This window comes from Fusarium sambucinum, chromosome IV (genome assembly GCF_050947815.1).
Source record: "Fusarium sambucinum isolate potato_lamoka chromosome IV, whole genome shotgun sequence".
NCBI classification, from domain to species: domain Eukaryota; kingdom Fungi; phylum Ascomycota; class Sordariomycetes; order Hypocreales; family Nectriaceae; genus Fusarium; species Fusarium sambucinum.
The window spans coordinates 6273069-6294097 of record NC_139291.1 but is presented as its reverse complement, the minus strand read 5'-3'; the positions used below and the strand labels follow the sequence as shown (position 1 = coordinate 6294097).

Here is a 21029-nt window from a genome sequence, read left to right as displayed (position 1 = left end):
GAAGAAGAAAAAATAAATGGCTCTCATGGGAAAGAGATATGGAATCTTGCATATTCCTCGCGACGCCCTTAACGCCAAGTCTTTGTGTGTATACACCTCTCCGAGAGTCAATTTGCATGGAATCTCTGCGGAAGGTTTGAAATAATAATGAGTCTCATGCAATCGTTGTCCCTGTATGCCGGTTTCCGTGCTTTCGTCTATAGCCAAATAATCGCTTGAGCGTGCTTAAATCTCGATGGTCTTCATTGGTTCATCCACCAACTCAGGCTTCTTGCCATTCGCCTTTGGCGATGACTCTTCCTCCACCTTAAGGAGGTCGGATTCCACACGGGGGATGCTGGTGACATTGGGAATCTTGCTGTCTTGGCTCTGTCGAGGGGTTTCGACCTCTACGAGCTTCTCCGGTTGGATGTATGCGTCGGCAAGCTCGGGGATTGCAGTCTCTTCGGTTACCCGGCTCAGAGGAGTCGCCTTCCCGTAACCTGGTCCAGCACCGGGTCGAGGGCTAGCCAAAGGAGATGAACCGCTCAGGCGTTGCATAGATCGACCTCGCCCCTCGCCTTCACCGCCGCTGCCATAGGGAGAAGAAGAGCGCGAGCCCAAAGGAGAGTTTGGCTTGGGGCCCATGGATCGTCTCTTGGAGGGAGCGCGTCGTCCGTACTTCTGGTCCATTCTCCACCTCAAAATGCTGAAATACGAGGGCTCGACTCGTGTCTCCTTGAACTCTCGTAGCTTGAGCTCATTAGTATCTTCGTCTACGTACCACTTGCCGCTGTTAAGATCGTCCGCGACAACAGCGAGGAAGGCAGACCAAGAACGAGCCACGACGTATTTGGTGTCATAGTCACGACCAAAGAGAATGATCTGACCCCATTGACCTCCAGGACCAGGTGCCAAATCAACAGCCAAGTTGTTGCCACCCCAATCGCGAACCAGAGGGATCCAAGAGCTGTGCGCGTATGCCTTTTGGACAGCATTCGCAGGGACACAGTCCTGGCGAGACATGAGATCCTGTCTCCAAGGGCCAGGGCTGTTGCCAGCACCGCCGCCTTGCTTGGAGGAGGAGGCCTCATTGCTGCCACCAAAAGCCTTGGAAGGGGTGGAGGGCTTAGCAACAGAGGTCTCGAGCAATTGTTGGTTGACAGTCCTCCAGTTATCCCACTCTTGCACAATTTCCTCGCAGTCCAGTAGCATGTGGCTGAAGATGATTCCGGTGGGCATTCCTCCTCGCTCCTGGCCGTCGTGCATCATGAGGGAGTCGCGAACATCCTGAGGAAGGGAGCAGTCAAGCTGATGCTCCAGGTCGTTCAGATCATTGTTGGTAGCGCCCTCGCAAAGCTGATCGAAAAGCTCCGGGTAATTGTCATCGGCCCAGGAATCGATGCGCCTCCAGGAGTGAACGACTGGGGGAGGAGGTGGAAGGCCATCATTAAAATTCTGCATTGGGACGTCGCCAGGGCTTTGCACCTCGAAACCATCGCCTTGGCTGGCATTGCGAGCGCTCATTGACCTCAGTCCGGGAGAGTAAGGGGCGCCTGGTGGTGCAAAAGTGTTGGTATCCAGACGCGGAGAACCTCGGCCTGTTTCGTCGGTATACGGAGATGAGACGTCGTTTCGAGAATCGGAGGCTGTCGCCACGCCCGTCATGATGCCACCTCGACTGTCCTGCAGAGGGACATGGCGACCGGTTCGGTAAGGGGAGTCGAAAGAAGAGTCTAGAGTTTGTTTAGTTTACTGGGTTCGGCAAGTAGCGATGGGGTAAAGGGGCGGCATACGTCTGTCATAACTGGTCATAGTGTGCCAGAAAGATCTAATTGTCGCACCGAGACTGTTGAAGCTGACGTTAGTAACGGCCGACGTCGGAAGGTTTGAGATAGGCTTGAAGACTTACGATGTATCCATGGTGACGGCAACAGGCGGCGTAAGAGCCAACGAGCGTGGGAAAAGGGCGAACGAGAGTCGGCGGTTGCTAGGGGTCGAGATGCGACAAGAAGAGAAGAGCAATGGGGTGTGCCAAGTCGGTGATTATGAGTAAAAGTAAAAGCGAAAGTGAAAGCGTCGCAAAGCCAAGTCGAGCAAACAGGAGAAAGCGAGCGGAAAATAGCAAGAGAGAGCGACAAAGTATGAGAAGAAGAGAGGAGCGGTTTGTTGATGATGTAGAGTTTGATGGAAGTGAAGATTTCCAAAAGCCCGAGATGTTTGTCCAATCCAATCTAGCACCTTAGTACTGAATCCAGGGGAACCTAACAGGCCAAAATGGAGCTACAGAGGGAGAAAGGTGGCTGCTCCGCTGGGCTCAGACGCGTGGGGTCAGGTCGGGTCCGGGCAGTCAGTTTTCTTTTTACAGTACAAAGTTAGTACGTATCATTTGGTGGACTAAATGCTGTAATTTTGTGGTCAGGGTCCGTGTAATTTAGTAGGCTGACGATGATGCAGGTATGTATAAAAAACAAAGAAGGCGGGTAGCACAGAATAATGGAAGGGGGGGAAAAGACCCTGTGATGGAATGAAACAGGTACTGGAGGAGTAATCCAATCCAATGGCTGGCGCAAGAGGTTGGGTTGGGTTTGTTTTGTTGTTGATGTTGATTTTCCAAGGTAACCAATGAATGTCTCAATTGGCCAGTGTCTCTGTTATACTGCACTGCACTGCACTGCACCTGCGCTGCACCGTTACAGACCTACTATGTACAGGACTGACACTAGCAGAGGGGGGCCACCTAATGTGGCGGATGTGCGCGGGCTAACAAGTTAAGGGGTTGACAGACTGGATAATGGATGGACGAGGATGCATTACTAGTAGTAACTCTACTGCAACACTGAGTGGTTGCTAAAGGATGGACAAGGGTGGGCGATGGAGCATAAAAAGTTGGCATGTGTGCAGCGATAGAGGAGAAAGGAGGCCAACAGGAAAGTTTCCATGATTTAGAGAGGATGCAGCTACTGCAACCGATGAACATATCATTTATGCAGGCAAACTTGATTTCATCATGACGAACATCATTTTTACTTTCATGAGTCAAGGCCCAACTCAATTGACGATTCATTCACATGACCGTTTATTACTAATTAGTAGTAGTTCAACTTACCGCCCGTTGTAAAACTAGGTCCTAACCTAGGTAGTTACATAGTACATCCCATACCCCTAACTACTTCTCAGTTGGTAGAGAAAAACCCTCGACTTGACAAGTCCCGGGTTTGAGACGGCCAGGCGAAAGCCGCGGGGGGGGCTTGCATAAGGTGCATTGGTTGGTCTACTAACCAATGCAAGGTACCGTTCCCGCCAGCACACTATGAGACGCTACCTTGACAGAGATTAGGTTCAGGGGCAACCTTAATCCAATTTGGCTGATTTTGGGTTACAGATGACTGCGTCGCGAATAAAATCTATGGGCAGTAGAAGCCCGCTTGAAGACGCCGTGGCTTGCTCTTTATTTTAAGGGTCTACACAAGCGGCCCGGCTATGTATGTAACGTGAGGCTACAAAAACAAATGCATGACGATATAAAGATGGGTAATGATCCAGTGTTGGACTATGTTATACATATATGTACATAATAACTGACTGCTTATGTGGAGAATTAGATCAATCATAGTGCTTCACTCCTGTAGTTCATAACTTCATGCTCATATTCAATACAATAATAACAAATTCCCAAATATGATACGAACCTAGATACTACCTACTTTTGAAATCAAAGGCATTTCGCGTCGGTTTGAGATCAATGCTTGATCCTTCCACTACAGCTTCACCGATTGACAGATTCATTCTAGACCTTTTTTACTCCACTGTCAATCCTGGCATGCGGTACTCGAAGTAACATGATCTAACAACCCCTTATCTCATCCCATACATCTGAAAGCACAAAACTATGTATCTCGCTTCATTCAATACGAACAAGATCTCATTCAACACGAGTTCCAAAGACATAATTATTCTCACAATACTATTTCCTCGCTTACTTACATGTCTACAATACAATCCCTGTTCATAAGACAATAACTAATTCCCGAATATAACCCCTTATCATCATGCCCTCAACGATTGCCACCTCTGCCTCATGCCGATCTCATTTCTTTTGATAGCCCTACTAGAATGGAAATCCCCTCTCTTTCTTTCCCCACACTTGACTAATGTTCTTCAAGGTGCAAAAAATAAATGGTCGATAGCCCAAAAAGTTGGTCTAGGGTGGCATCGAGTGACTAAAGCGGTTCGCTTCTTATTCTGTCAGACAATCTTTCTGTATCCTCGCAGGTGCAGAGTTGCGGCGGCGCGTCGCTCGTTCCTATTTCTTGTTTCACTGCATAAAGTCATGGGATGCGTATTGCGTTGCTATTTGCCTTCGCCTGTGCTCTATCATGGATGCCGCGTGGTTTCCCGCGACTACTTACAGCAGAGTGACAGAGAACATGTGTACACTGTTATATTTGTGTCTCATCCAGTTGAAAATCATACTTGATACCATGAACGGTCAATCCTGATATATCATTCAATCATGCATCGCTACTGCTCTACCCTTAGTATCACCAATATACCCACCACATGTAAACGTCAAACCCCAGCCATTAATGCACTATACATCGCCTCGATCTATCTATGTCTGCCACATGTGCTCGCTGAGCCCAAGCAGTTTGTCCTGCATCTGCCTCTTGGCCGCTGTGGCGATCCCGCGCTCGGGATTCGCCATGGCTTCACTGTAACATAGCTCCACGAGTGCCTTCAGCTCATCGTAAGAAAAGTTGTCGGGGTCTTGTGCGCTTGTGCCCCGCTGTTGCGCATTGTCTTCTTTTGCCTTCTCCACGATAGTATCCGCTCCTTGCTCATATAGAGAGAAGTAGTTTGCTGCACGCGCCAGGTCGACACCCTCTTCCACGTTCTTGAGATTTTGCTGCAGTACAAGGATGTTGAGCTGCATACGTCCGCAACCCTTGTCGTTCATTGGCGACGCCTTGCCTGCGTTGCTTACAAGGTAGCAATTGATGAGCAGACCCAGACCAGTCCTGATAAATGCAACCTCCTTGTCTCGGAGAAACTTGACAATGGTCTCATCGAAGAACACCAGCTCTGAATTGAGGTTCAAAATCTGCGGATCAGGTTCGCTGACCTCCTGGTCGAGAAGGTAGGGTGCCACCGTGGGTGACAAGGCAACGCCGAGAGAGTGGACTATGCGGCACCGAATCTCCATATGGAGGGTGAGTAGTGCTGTTCCTGCCAGTTCTTCAAAGGAAGATACGATGCTGTCAAATGCTCTGATCGCCGATTAGTATTTACTATACTCACTGGGTCGTGCAACTTACTGTACAGTCTCCTGCGTCAACGGTAGTGACACAGGTCCCTCTTCACCGGCGCCCTTGCTAGGCTCGTTCATAAGAGTCCATCGTCGGTTTGAATGCCGGGGCAGGTTCTGTCGTGACGTATCCGTATCGTGTGTCGTGATTTGACGCAGCCCAGAAATCTTGACAGCAAGCCATTTCATGCTGGTATACAACAGACAAAGAGATGAAATCGAATCTCGATCTTGGATAATGTCGCCCGAATCTAGTGGCGATTCGTTTGTGAGCTCCATCAGCAAATGAATTTCCTTTTCGGCCAATTCCCAATCCATTTCCTCTGCCGTGAATAGTTTCTTCATGGTTTCTTGCAACTCTCCTTGATCCAGAGAGAAGCGCGCTGATGATCTCAGGTTATCGTTACTGATCTCTGTAGCTTGGTCTTGGGCTTTGACCACAAGCGTTTTGAACCAGCTGAAGCAGCGGTCATAATATCGCATCATCTGAGTTACGATCAGCGAGCTGAGTGCCTGGTCTGGCGGTATCGTGCCCAGCATGCGACAAAATGCTGTTACGACCTCAAAGAAGGCCGTCGTTCCTCGGAACACAGGTCGACGTGCAACCTGATTCCAGGCCGAATCCTGCGAGAACGCGTCTGCTTCCCCAAATACAGTGTCGCTCAGTTTTGCTAGGGTCTCGTCCAGTTGTGGCTGGAAAACGTTGACCAAGAAATTGTCCAGAAACGTTGTCAGTGTGCTTGCGGCGAGGTCTGAGCCAGGAGGAACAATGCTCTTGAGTCGCTGCAGGAACACCAATGTCGGTGGCAGCAGCAAGCTCATATTGAAGACACTTGGTTCCACCAGGGATTTGTACGAGCCTGTCGTCTGGTGGCTACTGCCGTGACCGCCATCGCCTCCCCTTCTCCCTCCCTCTGGCGCGCTTCGCCCTTTCCTGTCCTGTTTCAACCCAGGGACAGCGTCCTGTATAATACTATCAAGTGCATCATATTCGCTCGTCATCTCAACAGACTTCGTGTTGGCCTCCGAGAACTTGAAGAGATGCTCACGTACATCCTTTTTGCCGTGAAGAGTATCCCCTGGGTTTGGGGAATCAAATTGGTAAACGTCAGCGTCTGTTGTAACATAGTTGTGCAGCAAAGATCGAATCTCGTTTTGGTAAAGATTCCACAACTCCTTGAAGCTGCCAAGGAGGGCGCTGTTGTTGCCGGCGCCTTCTCGTCGGATGAGAACTTTGATGGATTCGTGGAAGACGCGGTGGCCTTCTCCAATCGCCTCAAACTTTCCGTATAGCGACCACAAAAGATCGTAGATAACATCCGCCCTCATTTGTGTTTCGCGTGTGCCATATACATGAAGACCATCGCCTCTGGCCGAGCCACCCCTCAGGGAACTAGGGTGCCTTTGGTCTACTTCGTTGATAGTCTCATTAACGATAGTAAAGAGTTCAACTGGTAGTCGCTGTTTGAGTGTCTCGACGGCATTTTGTAATCGTCCTAATCTGTTCAGAGATTCTACCAGTAACCCAACATAATAGAATGTATCGGCTTCGGGGTTCTTCATTGGATCCTCTCTGATTGTCTTGTCGACATCAATGGCATCGAGAACCATGTGAAATGGAGCGATAGGCTTGATGTCAGTATAGCCTTCTGTTACAGCACCTTGCGTCTTGGCCAGGTTCTGCCATCGTTCTTGGCAATACGGCGACTTGAGGTAAAGATGCTCATGTAGCTCTTCCACCAGAATGTCCATTAAAGCAGTCTCTTGGTTCGCAAGATAGCTCCTCAAGTCAGCTAAAGCGCCTATATCGTCTAGTTCAGGCTTTCTTAGCTTCCGGAGAGCACTCTGTAATACTTCTACAGCCGTCAAGAAACGCTTCTCGGATATTCTTGCCTCCAGCTGATCTGGTACGGCACGGAGATCATCAAGCTCATTGAGTGTCTGCAAAAGCGCATCAAATTCTTGGGATGATTTGGAAAGCTTCTTCAACTCTGGATCTGTCGCACAGAGGCTCGTTTTCGAGCTCGCCAGCGACTCTTTTAGTGCCCGCACTCGCTTTTGCGACTGCTGAATACTGCTTTGGATCTTGTGAAATGTACCAATCGAACTGTTGAAACCTTGATGGTGTTCATGAACGATTCCCTTCAGAGATTCTTGGAGATAATTATGTGATTGCTGAAACTGGCCGTATTCATGAGCGCGACCAACCGAGCTCTTGTCGAGAAGTTGCAGCGACAGTTGGACTGGAACGCAGTCGTCTTGGCACATTGAAGGCCATTCTTTCTTGATGTGGTCTATAACCTCGGTAATTTGTCGTGCGGCATGAGTGTCAGGGACGTGTGATTGTCCTTGTCCCTGCGACTGGGTTTGTGGTATACGTGACCGCGACGACATCTGTCGAAGACTAGGCGGTGGTCGCGGTTGCTGGGTAGTTGGTGGCGTTGCATACCGATCGCTCCCGTACCCATCTTGATAACCAGATCTATAATCGTCGTTGGAGCGGCCAAAGTTGCCGTAGCCGTTACCCTCACGGGGAGGAGGTCGGTCGTATCGATTCGACATGTTGGTGATAGCAGACGGCGAAACGTTTACGAGATATTGGCCGCTTCGAAGCGCATTGTCGCTGTGGGAGATGCAGGATATAGAGCCGCTTTAGCCCTAGACTGGAAATTCGATAGCCCAGATGCGCAAGTTTAAAAGAATTTGTTAAGTTGGGGTTGTTGGTATGAGAGCTGGATGTCGAGGGGTCGAAGCTTAGGTGGTGATTGACGAACATTCAGCTTCGAAACGCTAGGGCGGTACGTACCCCATAGCTCTCTTGAATTACAGCAGCCAACCACTCAACGAACTGGATATAACCAGTTCGATTCTTACTGCAATCGGGAAGAACATATACATGTCTGACAATGTTTTTTTCGGATATATTTAAACATCATTTGTAATTTATCTCATGCTGATTGTCTGACAACATCCAAACTCTTTTGCATGAGGTTATGTGGACTTTGAGTTCAAGGTCAAGATTAAGCAATGCTACACCATTCATAATGTCACTACAATACCTACGCCAAGTAAACGGAGATTGTAATGGATAGGTTTTCCGTGATTTTCAAAAATTACCAAAGCCTCGATCATCGACCAGGAAATAAAAGTCGTTTGTAGTTTTGGTATCATTAAGAAGTCGTTGGTTATTATTATGAGCAAAACGTTTTAAGAAAATAAGTAGTGGTATCAATTTATGTCCCTTCCCTCTCCCTCTTCATGAGCCATGTCAAAATTCATCCTCGCCCAACTCTCCATCAGTTAGCGCCCCCATGTGAGGTCGCTGGTGGAGGAACCAGATGTTGATTCTCGTCCTCTATCGGTTTTGGCAGTTCCTGCTTGACTGGACCCTCGCTGGGACTGGCCTTTGGCTCCTGCACAGTCGTTCCGGATAGATCCGCGTGAGCTATACGGCCGTCTTGTGTTTCAAGCTGGTTCTGGAGCGTCGCTCCAGGTTGTTCCGCAGCCTGCATTCTCTTGTCCTTTTCCAGGATTGCCTTGGCTAGACCGCGCACTCCATCCAGGATCACATCTTGTCGATCCCAAGCCAAGAACCCGGGAGTTCCAGAAGCTCGGTTCAGATGCACCACCTGGTACTCCTTATTCGCCCAGGCGGGGCAAGAATAACTTACCTTTTTAGGTCGAGGCAATATTTTTTGCTCTTCACTCTGGTCTTCGTCGCCATTGAACACACTAATGGCAACCTTTGGCTTCGTAGCATATTTCTTTCCCTCCACGGGTTCAATCTCCGAACCGCACTGTGCCCAAAATCGGAGAGCAGCTTCGGGACCGGGCAGCCAAATCAGACAAGTGAGGGTGATGATGTCCTTTTGTGAAAGCTCTTTCTTAGGACCCACGCTGCGAAGGACCTTTAGTACATAGAGCAGTAAGCCGGTAGGCGAGTCGCAGAGGGCATAAGAGAGGGTGTTGGGCTCATAATCGTTGCGGGCACCTTGCCCCAGGTTGATCGCAGATTTCTTCTTGTCCAGCCGTGACGTCTTCCGCTTCTGTGTAGCCGTGATATCGTCCTTGGTATATCCAAGAACTGGAGAGCTTAGGATACGAGCCACCTTCCACTTGAGCCATTCGCTTGCTGAATCTGAAAGTGTAGGGGATGTAAGAGGAGGTGCAATCATATGGAAACCTAAGCAAGATTCTGGAAAGTTGTTCGAGAGATGTCGGGCCAGTCTCCAGTCAATGGCAGCTGGGGAAATAGAAGCAGATCCGGCGTTGCTGGCAATGTAGTGTTCATAACCCAATCTTCTCATCAAGTCATCCAACAATTTCGCTGTTGTAGAAACCGGGGGAGCACTGGGGGGCAGGGTATCACTGAACCCCAGCCCAGGCAATGATGGGATCACGACATGGAAGGGTTGGACGCCCCCGGCATCTTCAGGGTCACTGAGGGGTTGAACAAGATGACCAAGTGAAAGATTAGTGAGGGGGAAAGGCGGTATCAGGAGAAGAGGAATGGCGTTTGCATGAGGTGAACGAGTGTGGATGAAATGAATCCGGACAGGTGTTGGCGGTGTGGAAGTCCGGAAGCTGGTTCTGAACTGTGAAAGTGTGTTGTTGAGCTCTTCTTCGTGATCCCGCCACAAGAATGATTCTTGCCTGAATAAAACATGTGAGTTGAGTTCTGGATTGTTTACACATGAGGAGTTGAGCTCACCAGAAATCAACTAGAGATTCAACTTGAGGCTTTGGTTCCCACCAATCTTTAGAAGACGGCTCATGAGGTAGTCGGGTAAGCTCCAGCTTCTGACGCGTAATATCTAGATATTTACTCGATACCTGGGAAGGGGGGTTAGTAGTGTTCCTAACGGCGGCGTTATCTGTCTAAACTCACATGTATGCGATAAGGCTGAATTTCCTCATCGGAGTCTCCGGATTGTTGTTGTTGCTCTGACATGTTTTAGATTCTCACTGTACGACTCAACTATGTCCGACTGCGTGATACAATATGGTGTCACGGGTGGCCGAATATGGTGAGATGCTTGACGACAGATCAAAACAAACACGCAAGATGGAAAAGACCGAGAAATTAAACAAATGCGACTCGTTTTCACGAGCTGAGTTGCTTTCGTAACCCGGCCAAAATCAGGACCCTTACACCCACCCTTATAACACAGGACCCTGGCCCTGGTCGTGATAGCTGCGTGGACTAAGAAGACCCTGACGTGGCTGACACCCGCTGTGGCTTTAGTGCATGGGGAAAGCGGCACAAATGGTCCGGATCATGTCGTGATTGGTACAAAAGGAGAACTTCCTGGTAGATAGTGGCGGTGCATGCAAATCCCCTTGCTGCTTCGGAAATGATCACTTTGGGCATCAGACGTGGCTTTGACCCGTTTTGGTGTATGCTTAGACAAATCATGTTTATTCGGCTACTACCTTCTGCCAACTTTTGCTTCTGAAAACAGGGAAACTCAGCTGGTGTGGAACACTACAAGCGGGGGCTTCCCGGATGGTGATCTGGCTGTGGCTGATCCTGACAACAAACTAGCCACCTCCATCTGTCACACCGCATGGATAGACATGAAACGCCGGCTGAGGAGACAACAAGGCTTGACAACTCATCCCATCATGTGATAACAGAATGTAAGGAAGAACAGTCGAGACCGTGAGAAAGCTGCCTCGATGGTATATACGAGATATTCGGCTTCTTCTTAGACTCCAATCCATATCCGAACGCCTGTATGCATCCCATTCCTTATTGTGTAACACCACATCGTCTGGTCTCTAATCCCACATGAACTGTTGCGATGCGCAAAGGTCATGAAACAGTCTAACCAGCAGTTTTCCGTACTGGCTTTTGGTTGGCTTCTGTGGCTAACTCTTCCTCTTCGGGAATAGGGTACTGAATGGGGTTTGTATGTAGCCTTAGCGAAGCTCCACGGTCAATTGCCGTGCAAGCGACTGGCCTACATGTTCATGGATGGCTACTGCTGATGGAATTTGGGACTCCTCAACTATTCCGTGGTGGTGGCTGGTTACTACCTTGCGGCCCACCTCGAAGATTGATCTGCCCTATTCGTGACACTATGTTGCTGCCAACTGCGTCAACAGCACCCCGGGGTGAAGTCAAAGTTGGACCTTCTGGGGCTGTTTCTTGGACTCGGAAGAGCTTAATAGAAGTCCCGTTCCATATCCCCATAGTTCCCCTCGAAACTTGCATCTCGTTTGTGAATACAACTCCCCATAGAAGAGACTCATACCAGCCCAGAGCAAGCTGAGACCACTCAAATGAGTGTACGCGAGGGGCTGAAGGTTCGATACCTACGACTCCAACACCTGAGATCCGCCGAAGCGTTTCTGGTGTCGGGATATCGGCTGCCAGTTCTTGGCGTGGCAAGAGAGCTGAGACCTGTTGAATAACGGCGAGGATTGTATGCAGCGGCAGTTCCAGTAACCAGCTGTCAATCCAGTGAGCCGTTGGCTCAAATACACCTGCCTGCGATTGCCCTGATATTGAATGCCCACCCAAACTTGTTGTGCTATTCTGTCGTGAGAAACTCGGAACACCGGCTGGCATCTTACCGCGAGCCTTCTCAGACATCCCCCTCAGCTGAGTTGGGAGAGCGTCCTCGGCGTTGGGAGTCGATGATCTCCTGGATGGCGCTTCACTAGATGTCGACCTTGCAGGGGTCTCTTGATGTTCTTCGTCATCACTACCGTCGTCTTCTTCATCGTCGTCCTCGTCGTCTCCAATTGCAAACGCGCCGTCTTCTGGAACTTCCTCCAATGATGAGTGACGCGGGTGAGCACTGCTTGGACTTCTTAGGCTATCGACTGAGCTGCGAACGGATGTAGCCTCCAACAGATCAGCATGTTGTCCAGAGTCTTTTCTTCTTCTATTTCGTCTCTCGATCTCTTCTTGTCCACTCTCAAGAGTAAATGAGCGCAGGGCCTCGACTCGCTTCTTGTTCCTGAGGATAGCAAATACAAGTTCAGGATTCTTGTGATATTTGTTCTCTAGAATGGAATTAATAGACTCCAAAAGCGAGTACAAAAGGGCATGGTTGGTTTCATTGGCGAGAAGAAACGAGGGCGAGGACATGGAAGAGAACAGCTGCATCAGTTTCGAGCTGCTGGTGCTACTCAGGCCCTCGAGGTAAGGGGCAATGTTATTAATCACCGCCAACAGAGCTGGGTATATCGCCGACAGCTTCCCTTGACTCGTGGTTATCAGATTGTAGATGGAATGTATGAGAAAGTCGGCATATGTGCCCCTAAAGCCTGGCACACGAATCGAAACTGGCAAGCTCTCCTGCCCTTCGAAGTACTTGTTCAAGTTGACCCCGAAGTTCGTCTCTACACTTAGAGTCTGTAGCAAAAAGGCGCACATACGCACAACTCCCTGCTTGGTAGCGTCGTTTTTATACTCGAGGGCGTAGAACAGGGCGAGTACGACAAAATCGTGCGCTCTCTCAGTATCCACAATGAATGATCGGAACCTCTTGTTGCATTGCAGGATCTCCCAAAAAAGCATCAGTATTTCGGGGGCGAAATGGCCAGAAGACTGAGTACCCGGCAGATATGAAGTCTTCTCTTGAAGAGGTTGGTTTAGTATCCGGGTCATTCCGTCAACAATGAATTGGAAGTCTTGAGCTCGATGCAGCCGACCTAAGAAATGACGATAAGAGTTCTTGGGCGAAGGATTCGACGGGCTTTCGGGAATCGGGTACAGAAGAAGTACCAAAAGAAAATGCAGAGAGTACGTAACAAGCATTTGCTTGCCATCCTTGAACACAAGTGTGTTGTAAGGGACGCGCCAAGTTGCGGGATTGTATTTTAATGTCTAACGTAAAGCAAGTTAGCATTCACTCATGCGAGGATATTTGTGTAGACGGACCGTATTCAGCAGAGAGCAGAGCACGGAGAGCACCACTTGCTTGTCCGGGCATGCACAGAGATGAGTTAAGGTTCGCACACCAGTCTGTGGAAGGACACCGGCTGTCATGTACAGGCTCTGGCCAGCCAGGGTCAGGAGAAGGCGCAGGATTTCTGATCGATTGCTTTCATACTCCTTTGTTGTTGCGACAGCTGTATTGCACCCCACGCCACTCTGCCATATCGCATAGCTAACCTTGGCCCGTCCATGTGGCTGCCGCGGTAACGTCAAGTCGGAAAAGAATAGCAGATCAACCAATATATCCACCAGCTCTTCTGCAAGTGGCTTGACCTCTTCAAAATGTGCGGATTCGACTTTGCGCTCGGCTTCCTGGGCTTCGTCAAAAATGATTTCATTAGCAATAGCAGCCTGTCGAGTGCGCTTCCTCCGCTGTCCCCAGAAGAACTGCTGTTCCCATTCGCCCAGAGAGTCTTTCTCATATAAGTAGGGCAAGATCCGGGTCAGGACCCGGACACAATTCAATGCCTCGCGCTCTGGAGCGAGTTCGGGGTCGGGGAAAGATGGATGATGACGTAGTATGAATAGGCGAGACGTGACGGCGAGGATGAGGGTTTCTAGGTTTTCAATGGCGCGATCGCGAGTCCGCCGAATATCTGTAGGCGTGAACAAACTAAACACATCCTCGGAAGATTCAGGGAGCTCCCAGAACTGGACAGCATAATGTTAGCACACACCAGCTACACTCTCGGACAGACTCAGGGTGGAGTGAACGAACAGAGGTCCAGTAGGCATCATCTGCGGGTATATGTCGTTCTTCGCATAATCGAAAGATGCCCCGTTTGAAAACGAGCTTAGAGTCACTCGCACCCATTGTTATTGCATGAGAAAATACCAAGAAAGACACAGCGCTTCAAGAGGAATTCTTTGTGATGTCCTCTTGGAACTTTGGGGGGCTCCAGGATGACGAGGTGTTGCGCTACTGTATGGGAATGGATACCTTACTTGCGTGCCCCGGTGTTTTAGCTAACCAATCACGTGTCATAGCATACGTATCCGAGATATTACCGAAGTCGTTGATGCTTGTATAGAACTATTTTTTTAATAGGTACATTTGGAAGTCCCCTCCATTGTGAAGCGTCAACATTGATTGACTTTTTTTTTTTCTCCCCTTCGGTATCAACCAATTTGGAGAAGGACGCCTCAATGCTTCGAGTTCGGAGAGGACTGGGCTCTCCAGCCGGCTTTGCAAGCATTTGTCGACCGTATGTACGATATCCCCGGCAATGTACACCCTTCCGATCGTTTGCGACAGACCCCAACCTAGACAATGCCTCTGAACTCCCCACAGACTCCAAGTCTCACACTGAGAACATTCCAAAACCTCTCGATTCTGCTCAGGACTCATTACAGGAACGTGTGAGCAGAGCACACTTGAAGGAGGCGCAGGAAGTGAAGGAACAAGTTGAAGCTGCCAGTAATGACACCAACTTCAACGAGGCACTGGATGTGGTCCGTAGAGTTTATGGTGTCGAACATAAAGAAAAAAAGGAGAGGAAATCCAAGTCCCTACCTCAGACTCAAGAATCAGGCAATGCAGAAGAAATAATCTACGAAGACAATACGCTTGAGATAGATTCACCAGCGGGAACTCAACAAACTGCAGTATGGACCTCTCTGCGCGAGAAACTACAACAGAAGATATCGCCGGGATCCCTATACACGTTTCGGTCCACACGTGATGATTCTGCTGCATTGGTCACCGATCAGGGTGGCGCCTTTATGTCCAGAAGCCTGGACACAGAGCAGGATGCCGAAACAACAGAACAGCAACTCTTGGACGAACTAAAGAAACAGACTGGAAGCGTGAAGAAACGCAATTCCAAGTTGAAATCCGGAATAAAGACACTCGTCCCCAAGACAATGGTGCTTACACCAGTCGAAAAGACTAGGGCAAAAGAAGTTCCTTATCTGGCCTACAATTTGGAGAAGGTTTTGTTCAACTCTGGACCTTACCAGCTCCAGGATAGGCGCACCCAGGTTTACAATTTTGACCCTTATCTGGGCACAATCATGCCAGTCGAAGAGTTCGATTTCAACGCATTGAAGGAATATGTTACTTCTTCAAAAGATGGAACGTTGACAAAGCTGAGTGCGAAGCACGGCAAAAAATACTGTGGTTCAACTTCAAGTATGACATCCATGCTCGCACAATTCCACTTCCTTCTGTCAGACTGGAGGAAACCAAACTTTGACCAGTTGTCAAAATCCTTCAGAGTTGAATTTGAGTCGTTCACCATGCTGACCCGAGCACCGGTGGCTGCATTCGCACGTTACAAGGACGGTGTGTATGCTATCGATGCCGACAAGGAGTTTGATACCGCGAATATCCTAAGTATGCTGGGAAAATCCATGGAAAAGCTCCTGACTCTGCCAAAGGAACACTTTGAAAAGTATAGGAGATCTCGCTCCCACGAGCTGTCAGACGAAGAGAAAAATGCCGACGAAGCTTTTCATTACACCACCCTGGGCGATTTCATGATGCGTTCGCAGCTTGATGCTCGCGATAAAAGACTCCCTGGCACTGGCGTCTTTGATCTTAAAACACGCGCCGTTGTTACCATCCGCATGGACGTAGGCGATTACGAAAAAGGCGTCGGCTATGAGATTGATTCCCGGTTCGGTCAATGGAATTCATTCGAGCGCGAATACTATGACATGATACGAGCGGCGTTTCTAAAGTACTCCTTGCAAGTAAGAATGGGACGCATGGACGGCATCTTTGTTGCTTTCCATAACACCGAACGGATTTTTGGGTTTCAGTACATCAGCCTTGAGGAGATGGATCAAGCTATCCATGGAACAATGAATCGAAAGGTCGGCGACGAGGAGTTTAAAGCAAGTGTCGGTCTCCTGAATGAACTATTGAACAGAGCTTCGAAGAAATTCCCTAAGCAATCGCTCCGACTCCATGTCGAAACAAGACCATTGGACCCCGCCGTATTGTACTTTGTGGCTGAGCCTGTTAGTGAAGAGGAAATGCAAAAGACTCAGGACAAGGGCAAAGCAGCTGTGGAACGATTCGAAAAGCAAATTCTTGGTATATCGCGCGGCGACGGTCAGGACGGAGGGCCGAACCTGGGGGAGAATATTGCTTCTCTTGAAGAAGAGGAAAGAATCATGAACGACATCCCCAATCATGAACCCGTTGACGCCCCCGAAAGGCAAAAGTCCTGGGACGAGATGATGGCCAAGGTAGACCAGTTCGTTGAGAACGATGCTGCCGGGCTGGCTAATGTTAGAGAGGCCATTGAGCAGGCCCTGGAACAGAGCGGCCTACTCGCAGGGAAATCAGAGGAGGAGAGGTATATTTATCTCAACGAACTTGTGGAGGCCTTGACCGAGGATCTGGGGGGCGGCAAGGAAGTGGCCAATGAACAAGAAGACGCTTTCAACAATTCGACTGTGGATGACCTACAGCAAGCCACGGCGTCTTCTCTTGAAGGCAGCGAGGGCTCCGCACAAATAGAGTCAAGCTCTGAAACCGAAACTCTCCCGGGGCAGTTGGACGAGGCATCTCAGGGCGCTAGTTTTGACTTTAACCTTGAATCCCAGAACGTTGAGTCTGTTGAGGAGATGGTTATCAGTCGCGTCGAAGACAATGAGATTGTGGTGGATGATATTGCTGGGGAAGATGATACTTCTGCCCAGACAGCCAACGAAAGCGCTGAGGGAAGCGCCGAGCCAGCGACCGACATTGTTGCGCAGGATGCTTCTTCCCTCAAGGATCTCATCCTTAAGGTTGCTGAAGGTGTCGAGGTCAACATGAGCAACTTGAGGACGTTTGAGCGAATTCTGTCAGAGCTGGTACGAGATCAGAAGCAGCTGAGCAACGAGATGGACGAAGATGACTTGGTTGGTATCGATAACAGCCCAGCAGCCACGGACGATTCTCCCGAAGCAAGCCAGTTACCCCCTACAGGAGAAGCAACTTCTGACCAAAAGGCGCCTGGAAAGTCTGAGAAAGAAGTGCTAGGCATGTACGTCACAGTCCGCAACAAGGTCGACGGCCAGATTGTAAAACGTGTCGAATGCCGGAACTTGGGAGAGGTGCCCGACTGGTTGGTGGAGTACACAATTACGGAGTTCCCACCAGACCGGGCGCAAAAGATCTTGACCCAGATAAAGGGTCGCCGAAGAAAGGTGATGGATTTGGACCCCAGTATGCGTACTAAGCAATGGTTCAAGATGTGGAATGGACAATTGGAGGAGCGTACCCGAGCTGGAAGGAAAGCCAGGCGTATGCTTACAGAGAGAGAGGAGCAACGAGGGATTAAAGTTGCGTGGAACGACAAGGCAAAAAAGTCTAACAAGAAGACAACCGAGCCCAGGAAGAAGGCTACGCCCAAGAAGAAAGCCGAGCCTAAGAAGAAAGCCGCGTCCAAGAAAACGAAATCATCAAAGAAAGATGAGAGCGGGACGGATTGAGGTAAATGTAAGATAGCATGACGGGTGTCAAAAACTTATTCGTGTTGGAGTAGCGAGCTCCGTGTACAACTATTATATGTCGACTAAGATGCTGAACGTATCTTGCATGATTTTCCAATTAAAATACTTAGAGGGTAATTAACGGCTGTATGAAGAGACACAAAAAGATTTCAAGATTTATGCCATCTAATAAAATGTACAAAAGTATATAGCAAAGGCAGATGAGACTTGGAATAATCCATCAATATGAGTAAGTTAGTTGTATCCTAGAGTTCATTTCGTGGTTATTGTATAGTCCCCACGTTATCGATTATTTATGGTGACGTTATCCCCAATACATCCTTGTCTAAACATGTTTGGTCTGAGTTGGTCATGTGGGTGTTATAGCGGCGCGCCAAAGCTGGCCCGGGAGTTTAACATATCAAGGTCCGTTCATTCGTACATCCATTCCTTGTAGTTGTCACTTGAGACGCGAGTCTGATGATGAATCAACGTAAACCTTTTCTGCCATAATTCACATGTTTCTTTAATCTCAGATTCACATTCGCTTGATTCTGATACAACAGATATGCACTTCTCAATAGCTCTGCTGCCTTGTCTTGGCGTGATAGCAGGCGTTGTCGGAAGTGACGGGCCAGCCTTCGCCCCCCAAAATATCGACGATATTCAAAAGACACTATATCGAGGCGATTGGGCTGATCGCATATGGAAGCAAATCCAGGGCGTTTCGTCTTGTTCAGGATGCCAGGTTAGTAATGCTTGACTGGTGCGAAGTCATATACTCGGAGGCTAACATCTACCTATACTACAGGGTCTATTGTTGACATTCAAAAACCTTGCGCATCTGGGCGACAAAACATTCGTACGTACGCTTCAGGATGTCTGCAAGAAGTCAAAGGTATTTATGCTTCATTCCTGCACATAATAAATACTAACAACCCCGTCTCAGGTTGAAGAGGCAGATGTTTGTGATGGGACAATTGAACTCCAGGGACCCATCATTGCAGAGGCCTTGAGAAACGTCGCCATCGGCTCAAAAACCGCACAACACTTCTGCGTTACGTTTCTTGGTCTTTGCCAATACCCTGCTATAGAAGAGTGGGATGTTCCTCTGCCGCCTGACAGGTCGCACCTAAAGCGCCCAGTCCCGAGTGGGCAAAATCCTATCAAGGTCGTCCATTACTCTGATATCCATGTTGATCAACTTTATACTGAAGGGTCGAATTCGAAATGCAATAAACCCATATGCTGCAGGTAATTTGGAACCACTCCCCCGTTTGCATACCTTATGGACTGACTTTAGTAGACCCTTTACAGAAAACGATGAGCCTGGAAAGACAGACTCTCCAGCTGGGCCCTTTGGCGAGCACACCTGCGATTCTCCCGTCTCTCTGGAACACAGCATGTACCAGGCAATAAAGGAGATCGTCCCAGACACCGCTTTTACCATCTTCACCGGTGACGTCGTTGATCATTCGATCTGGAACACTACATGGGATTACAATGAGCACCAGAGTAAGTATTCACTGACACTGTCGAACTTGCTCCTTGCTAACTCGTTTAAGTTATTGCATCATATGAGAACATGGACAAGCATCTTGGTATAGTTTACGGTACAGCAGGAAACCACGAGTCTCATCCTACAAACGCCTATCAACCTAGCTCTATCGGCGACGCATCGTCTTGGATTTACGACCTTCTCGCTGGAACATGGTCTCGCTGGATCGGACGCGAAGCCGCCTCCAAAGCAGCGCAAATAGGTGCCTACTCCACCAAATATCCCCATGGAAACCTTCGTGTCATTTCTCTCAACACAAACCTATACTACCGAGGCAACTTTTGGTTATTTCAGAGAAAGATGATCCGCGACCCTAGTAAACAGCTCGACTGGCTTATCGAAGAACTCCACGTTGCCGAGAAAACTGGAGAGCGCGTTTATATCATCGGACATATGCCCCTTGGTGATCGGAATGCATTCCACGACCAATCTAATTATCTAAACCAAATAGTGAACCGATATTCGTCAACCATCGCAGCCATGTTCTTTGGCCACACGCACAGAGACCACTTCCAGATCACATATAACGAAGCTCCAAAGAAGAGCTTCAACAATGCTCTGCTCACATCATACGTTGGCCCTTCACTTACCCCAACATCCGGCATGCCATCATTTCGTGTTTACGACGTCGATCCTGTCACATTTGCAGTCCTCGATGCCACGACTTATAGCGCTGACATGAACTCGCCGACGTATCAGACCCAAGGTCCCGTGTGGAAGAAATACTACTCTGCGAAGGAGACGTACGGTCCGCTTACGAGCCCGCCACTGACGGACCCCAAAGCAGAGCTTACTGCAGCATTCTGGCACAACGTCACAGAAGTATTTGAAAGGGACCAAACTGCTTTCGACAATTTCATGCTACGTCTGAGTAGGGGTTGGAAACAGCCTGTGTGTAAAAACGAGTGCCGAACATCCCAGATATGTTTGTTGCGAGCTGCACGAAGTCAGGATGGCTGCGACGTCCCCACGCTAGGTTCTTCATATCACACAAGAATGGGGGATGCTTCTGAGAGGGATGAGTGTGGTATTTCTGTCATCCAGGCGACATTCTCTGCGCTAGTGGCCAAGGAGGGCGTCTTGAGGATTCTGCAAGAGCTGTTGGTAGGTCTGGACGTCAAGTTGCATGAATGATGAAGTCTTCTAGAGATGAAATTCATGTACATACCCCATTGTATACTAGTCTAGATGGCGTGTTCCTTATAATTCACAACGGCTAAACAACAAGGACTTCAATGCTCTATTAGGGTGGTCACAAACGTATGTAACTTAGTTTCCGTGAGGTCTCCAACACATACACCTCGCCCCTTACAAAGTCTCGCCAGATGATTATGCTAGCAGCCATTTGGATCCTTATTAGTGAATAAACGTAGAATACCGATTTGCGCTGCCTCGATCCTTGCAGAAGTGAAGTGTCACTAGCAACGCCCGCAACCGCTTCCAAACATATAAATCCATGTCAGCTTAATAATGGATCTCACTCCGGTGTTGATAACTCGCTACTTTTGGTGGCCTATGGGCAATCCTACGATTCCTCTTATCCATTTCACTTACACCGGACATATAAGAGACCGGGAATCTCGGCTGACAGCCTTGCGATGCTGAACAATAAGCAGAGTCGGACACATTTTCGGACACATATCATTTGATGAGAAGCATTAATCCGGCTTTGTTATCTTGATTTGCAGTAACAGACTATCTAAAAGCTGACAACTCTCGAGTTGCGTTTAGCCTGCCTACGTGAGAATTAAGCGCATACGGTTCCTAAACGCGAACATCCACAGTGTTACAACTGCAGAGCCAGC

The 21029-nt window shown here is 48.8% G+C and overlaps 6 protein-coding genes across 6 annotated transcripts; 2 read left to right on the top strand and 4 right to left on the bottom strand.

Annotated features, from left to right (window-relative positions):
* Positions 1 to 225: 225 nt before the first annotated feature.
* On the bottom strand, positions 226 to 1902 carry FSST1_002067 (SMI1/KNR4 family protein; the record flags this gene model as incomplete). The annotated part of the gene is made up of 3 exons (XM_083228018.1): positions 226 to 1715; positions 1776 to 1828; positions 1892 to 1902. 3 exons carry the CDS (start codon positions 1900 to 1902, stop codon positions 226 to 228), a joined length of 1554 nt encoding a protein of 517 aa, XP_083092249.1.
* A 2692-nt stretch (positions 1903 to 4594) lies between these two features.
* On the bottom strand, positions 4595 to 7849 carry FSST1_002066 (exocyst complex component SEC8; the record flags this gene model as incomplete). The annotated part of the gene is made up of 2 exons (XM_083228017.1): positions 4595 to 5249; positions 5298 to 7849. 2 exons carry the CDS (start codon positions 7847 to 7849, stop codon positions 4595 to 4597), a joined length of 3207 nt encoding a protein of 1068 aa, XP_083092248.1.
* Positions 7850 to 8583: 734 nt separating this feature from the next.
* Positions 8584 to 10238, bottom strand: FSST1_002065 (epoxide hydrolase family protein; the record flags this gene model as incomplete). The annotated part of the gene is made up of 3 exons (XM_083228016.1): positions 8584 to 9940; positions 9999 to 10120; positions 10176 to 10238. The coding sequence occupies 3 exons, from the start codon at positions 10236 to 10238 to the stop codon at positions 8584 to 8586; spliced, it is 1542 nt and encodes a 513-aa protein (XP_083092247.1).
* A 1056-nt stretch (positions 10239 to 11294) lies between these two features.
* FSST1_002064 (high-temperature-induced dauer-formation protein-domain-containing protein) lies at positions 11295 to 14052 on the bottom strand (the record flags this gene model as incomplete). The annotated part of the gene is made up of 3 exons (XM_083228015.1): positions 11295 to 13127; positions 13182 to 13889; positions 13933 to 14052. The coding sequence occupies 3 exons, from the start codon at positions 14050 to 14052 to the stop codon at positions 11295 to 11297; spliced, it is 2661 nt and encodes an 886-aa protein (XP_083092246.1).
* Positions 14053 to 14384: 332 nt separating this feature from the next.
* On the top strand, positions 14385 to 17666 carry FSST1_002063 (mitochondrial protein Pet127-domain-containing protein; the record flags this gene model as incomplete). Its single annotated transcript, XM_083228014.1, has 1 exon — positions 14385 to 17666. One exon carries the CDS (start codon positions 14385 to 14387, stop codon positions 17664 to 17666), a length of 3282 nt encoding a protein of 1093 aa, XP_083092245.1.
* A 568-nt stretch (positions 17667 to 18234) lies between these two features.
* FSST1_002062 (Metallo-dependent phosphatase-like protein) lies at positions 18235 to 20358 on the top strand (the record flags this gene model as incomplete). Its single annotated transcript, XM_083228013.1, has 5 exons — positions 18235 to 18414; positions 18478 to 18564; positions 18616 to 18920; positions 18973 to 19181; positions 19232 to 20358. The coding sequence occupies 5 exons, from the start codon at positions 18235 to 18237 to the stop codon at positions 20356 to 20358; spliced, it is 1908 nt and encodes a 635-aa protein (XP_083092244.1).
* Between the last annotated feature and the right edge of the window lie 671 nt (positions 20359 to 21029).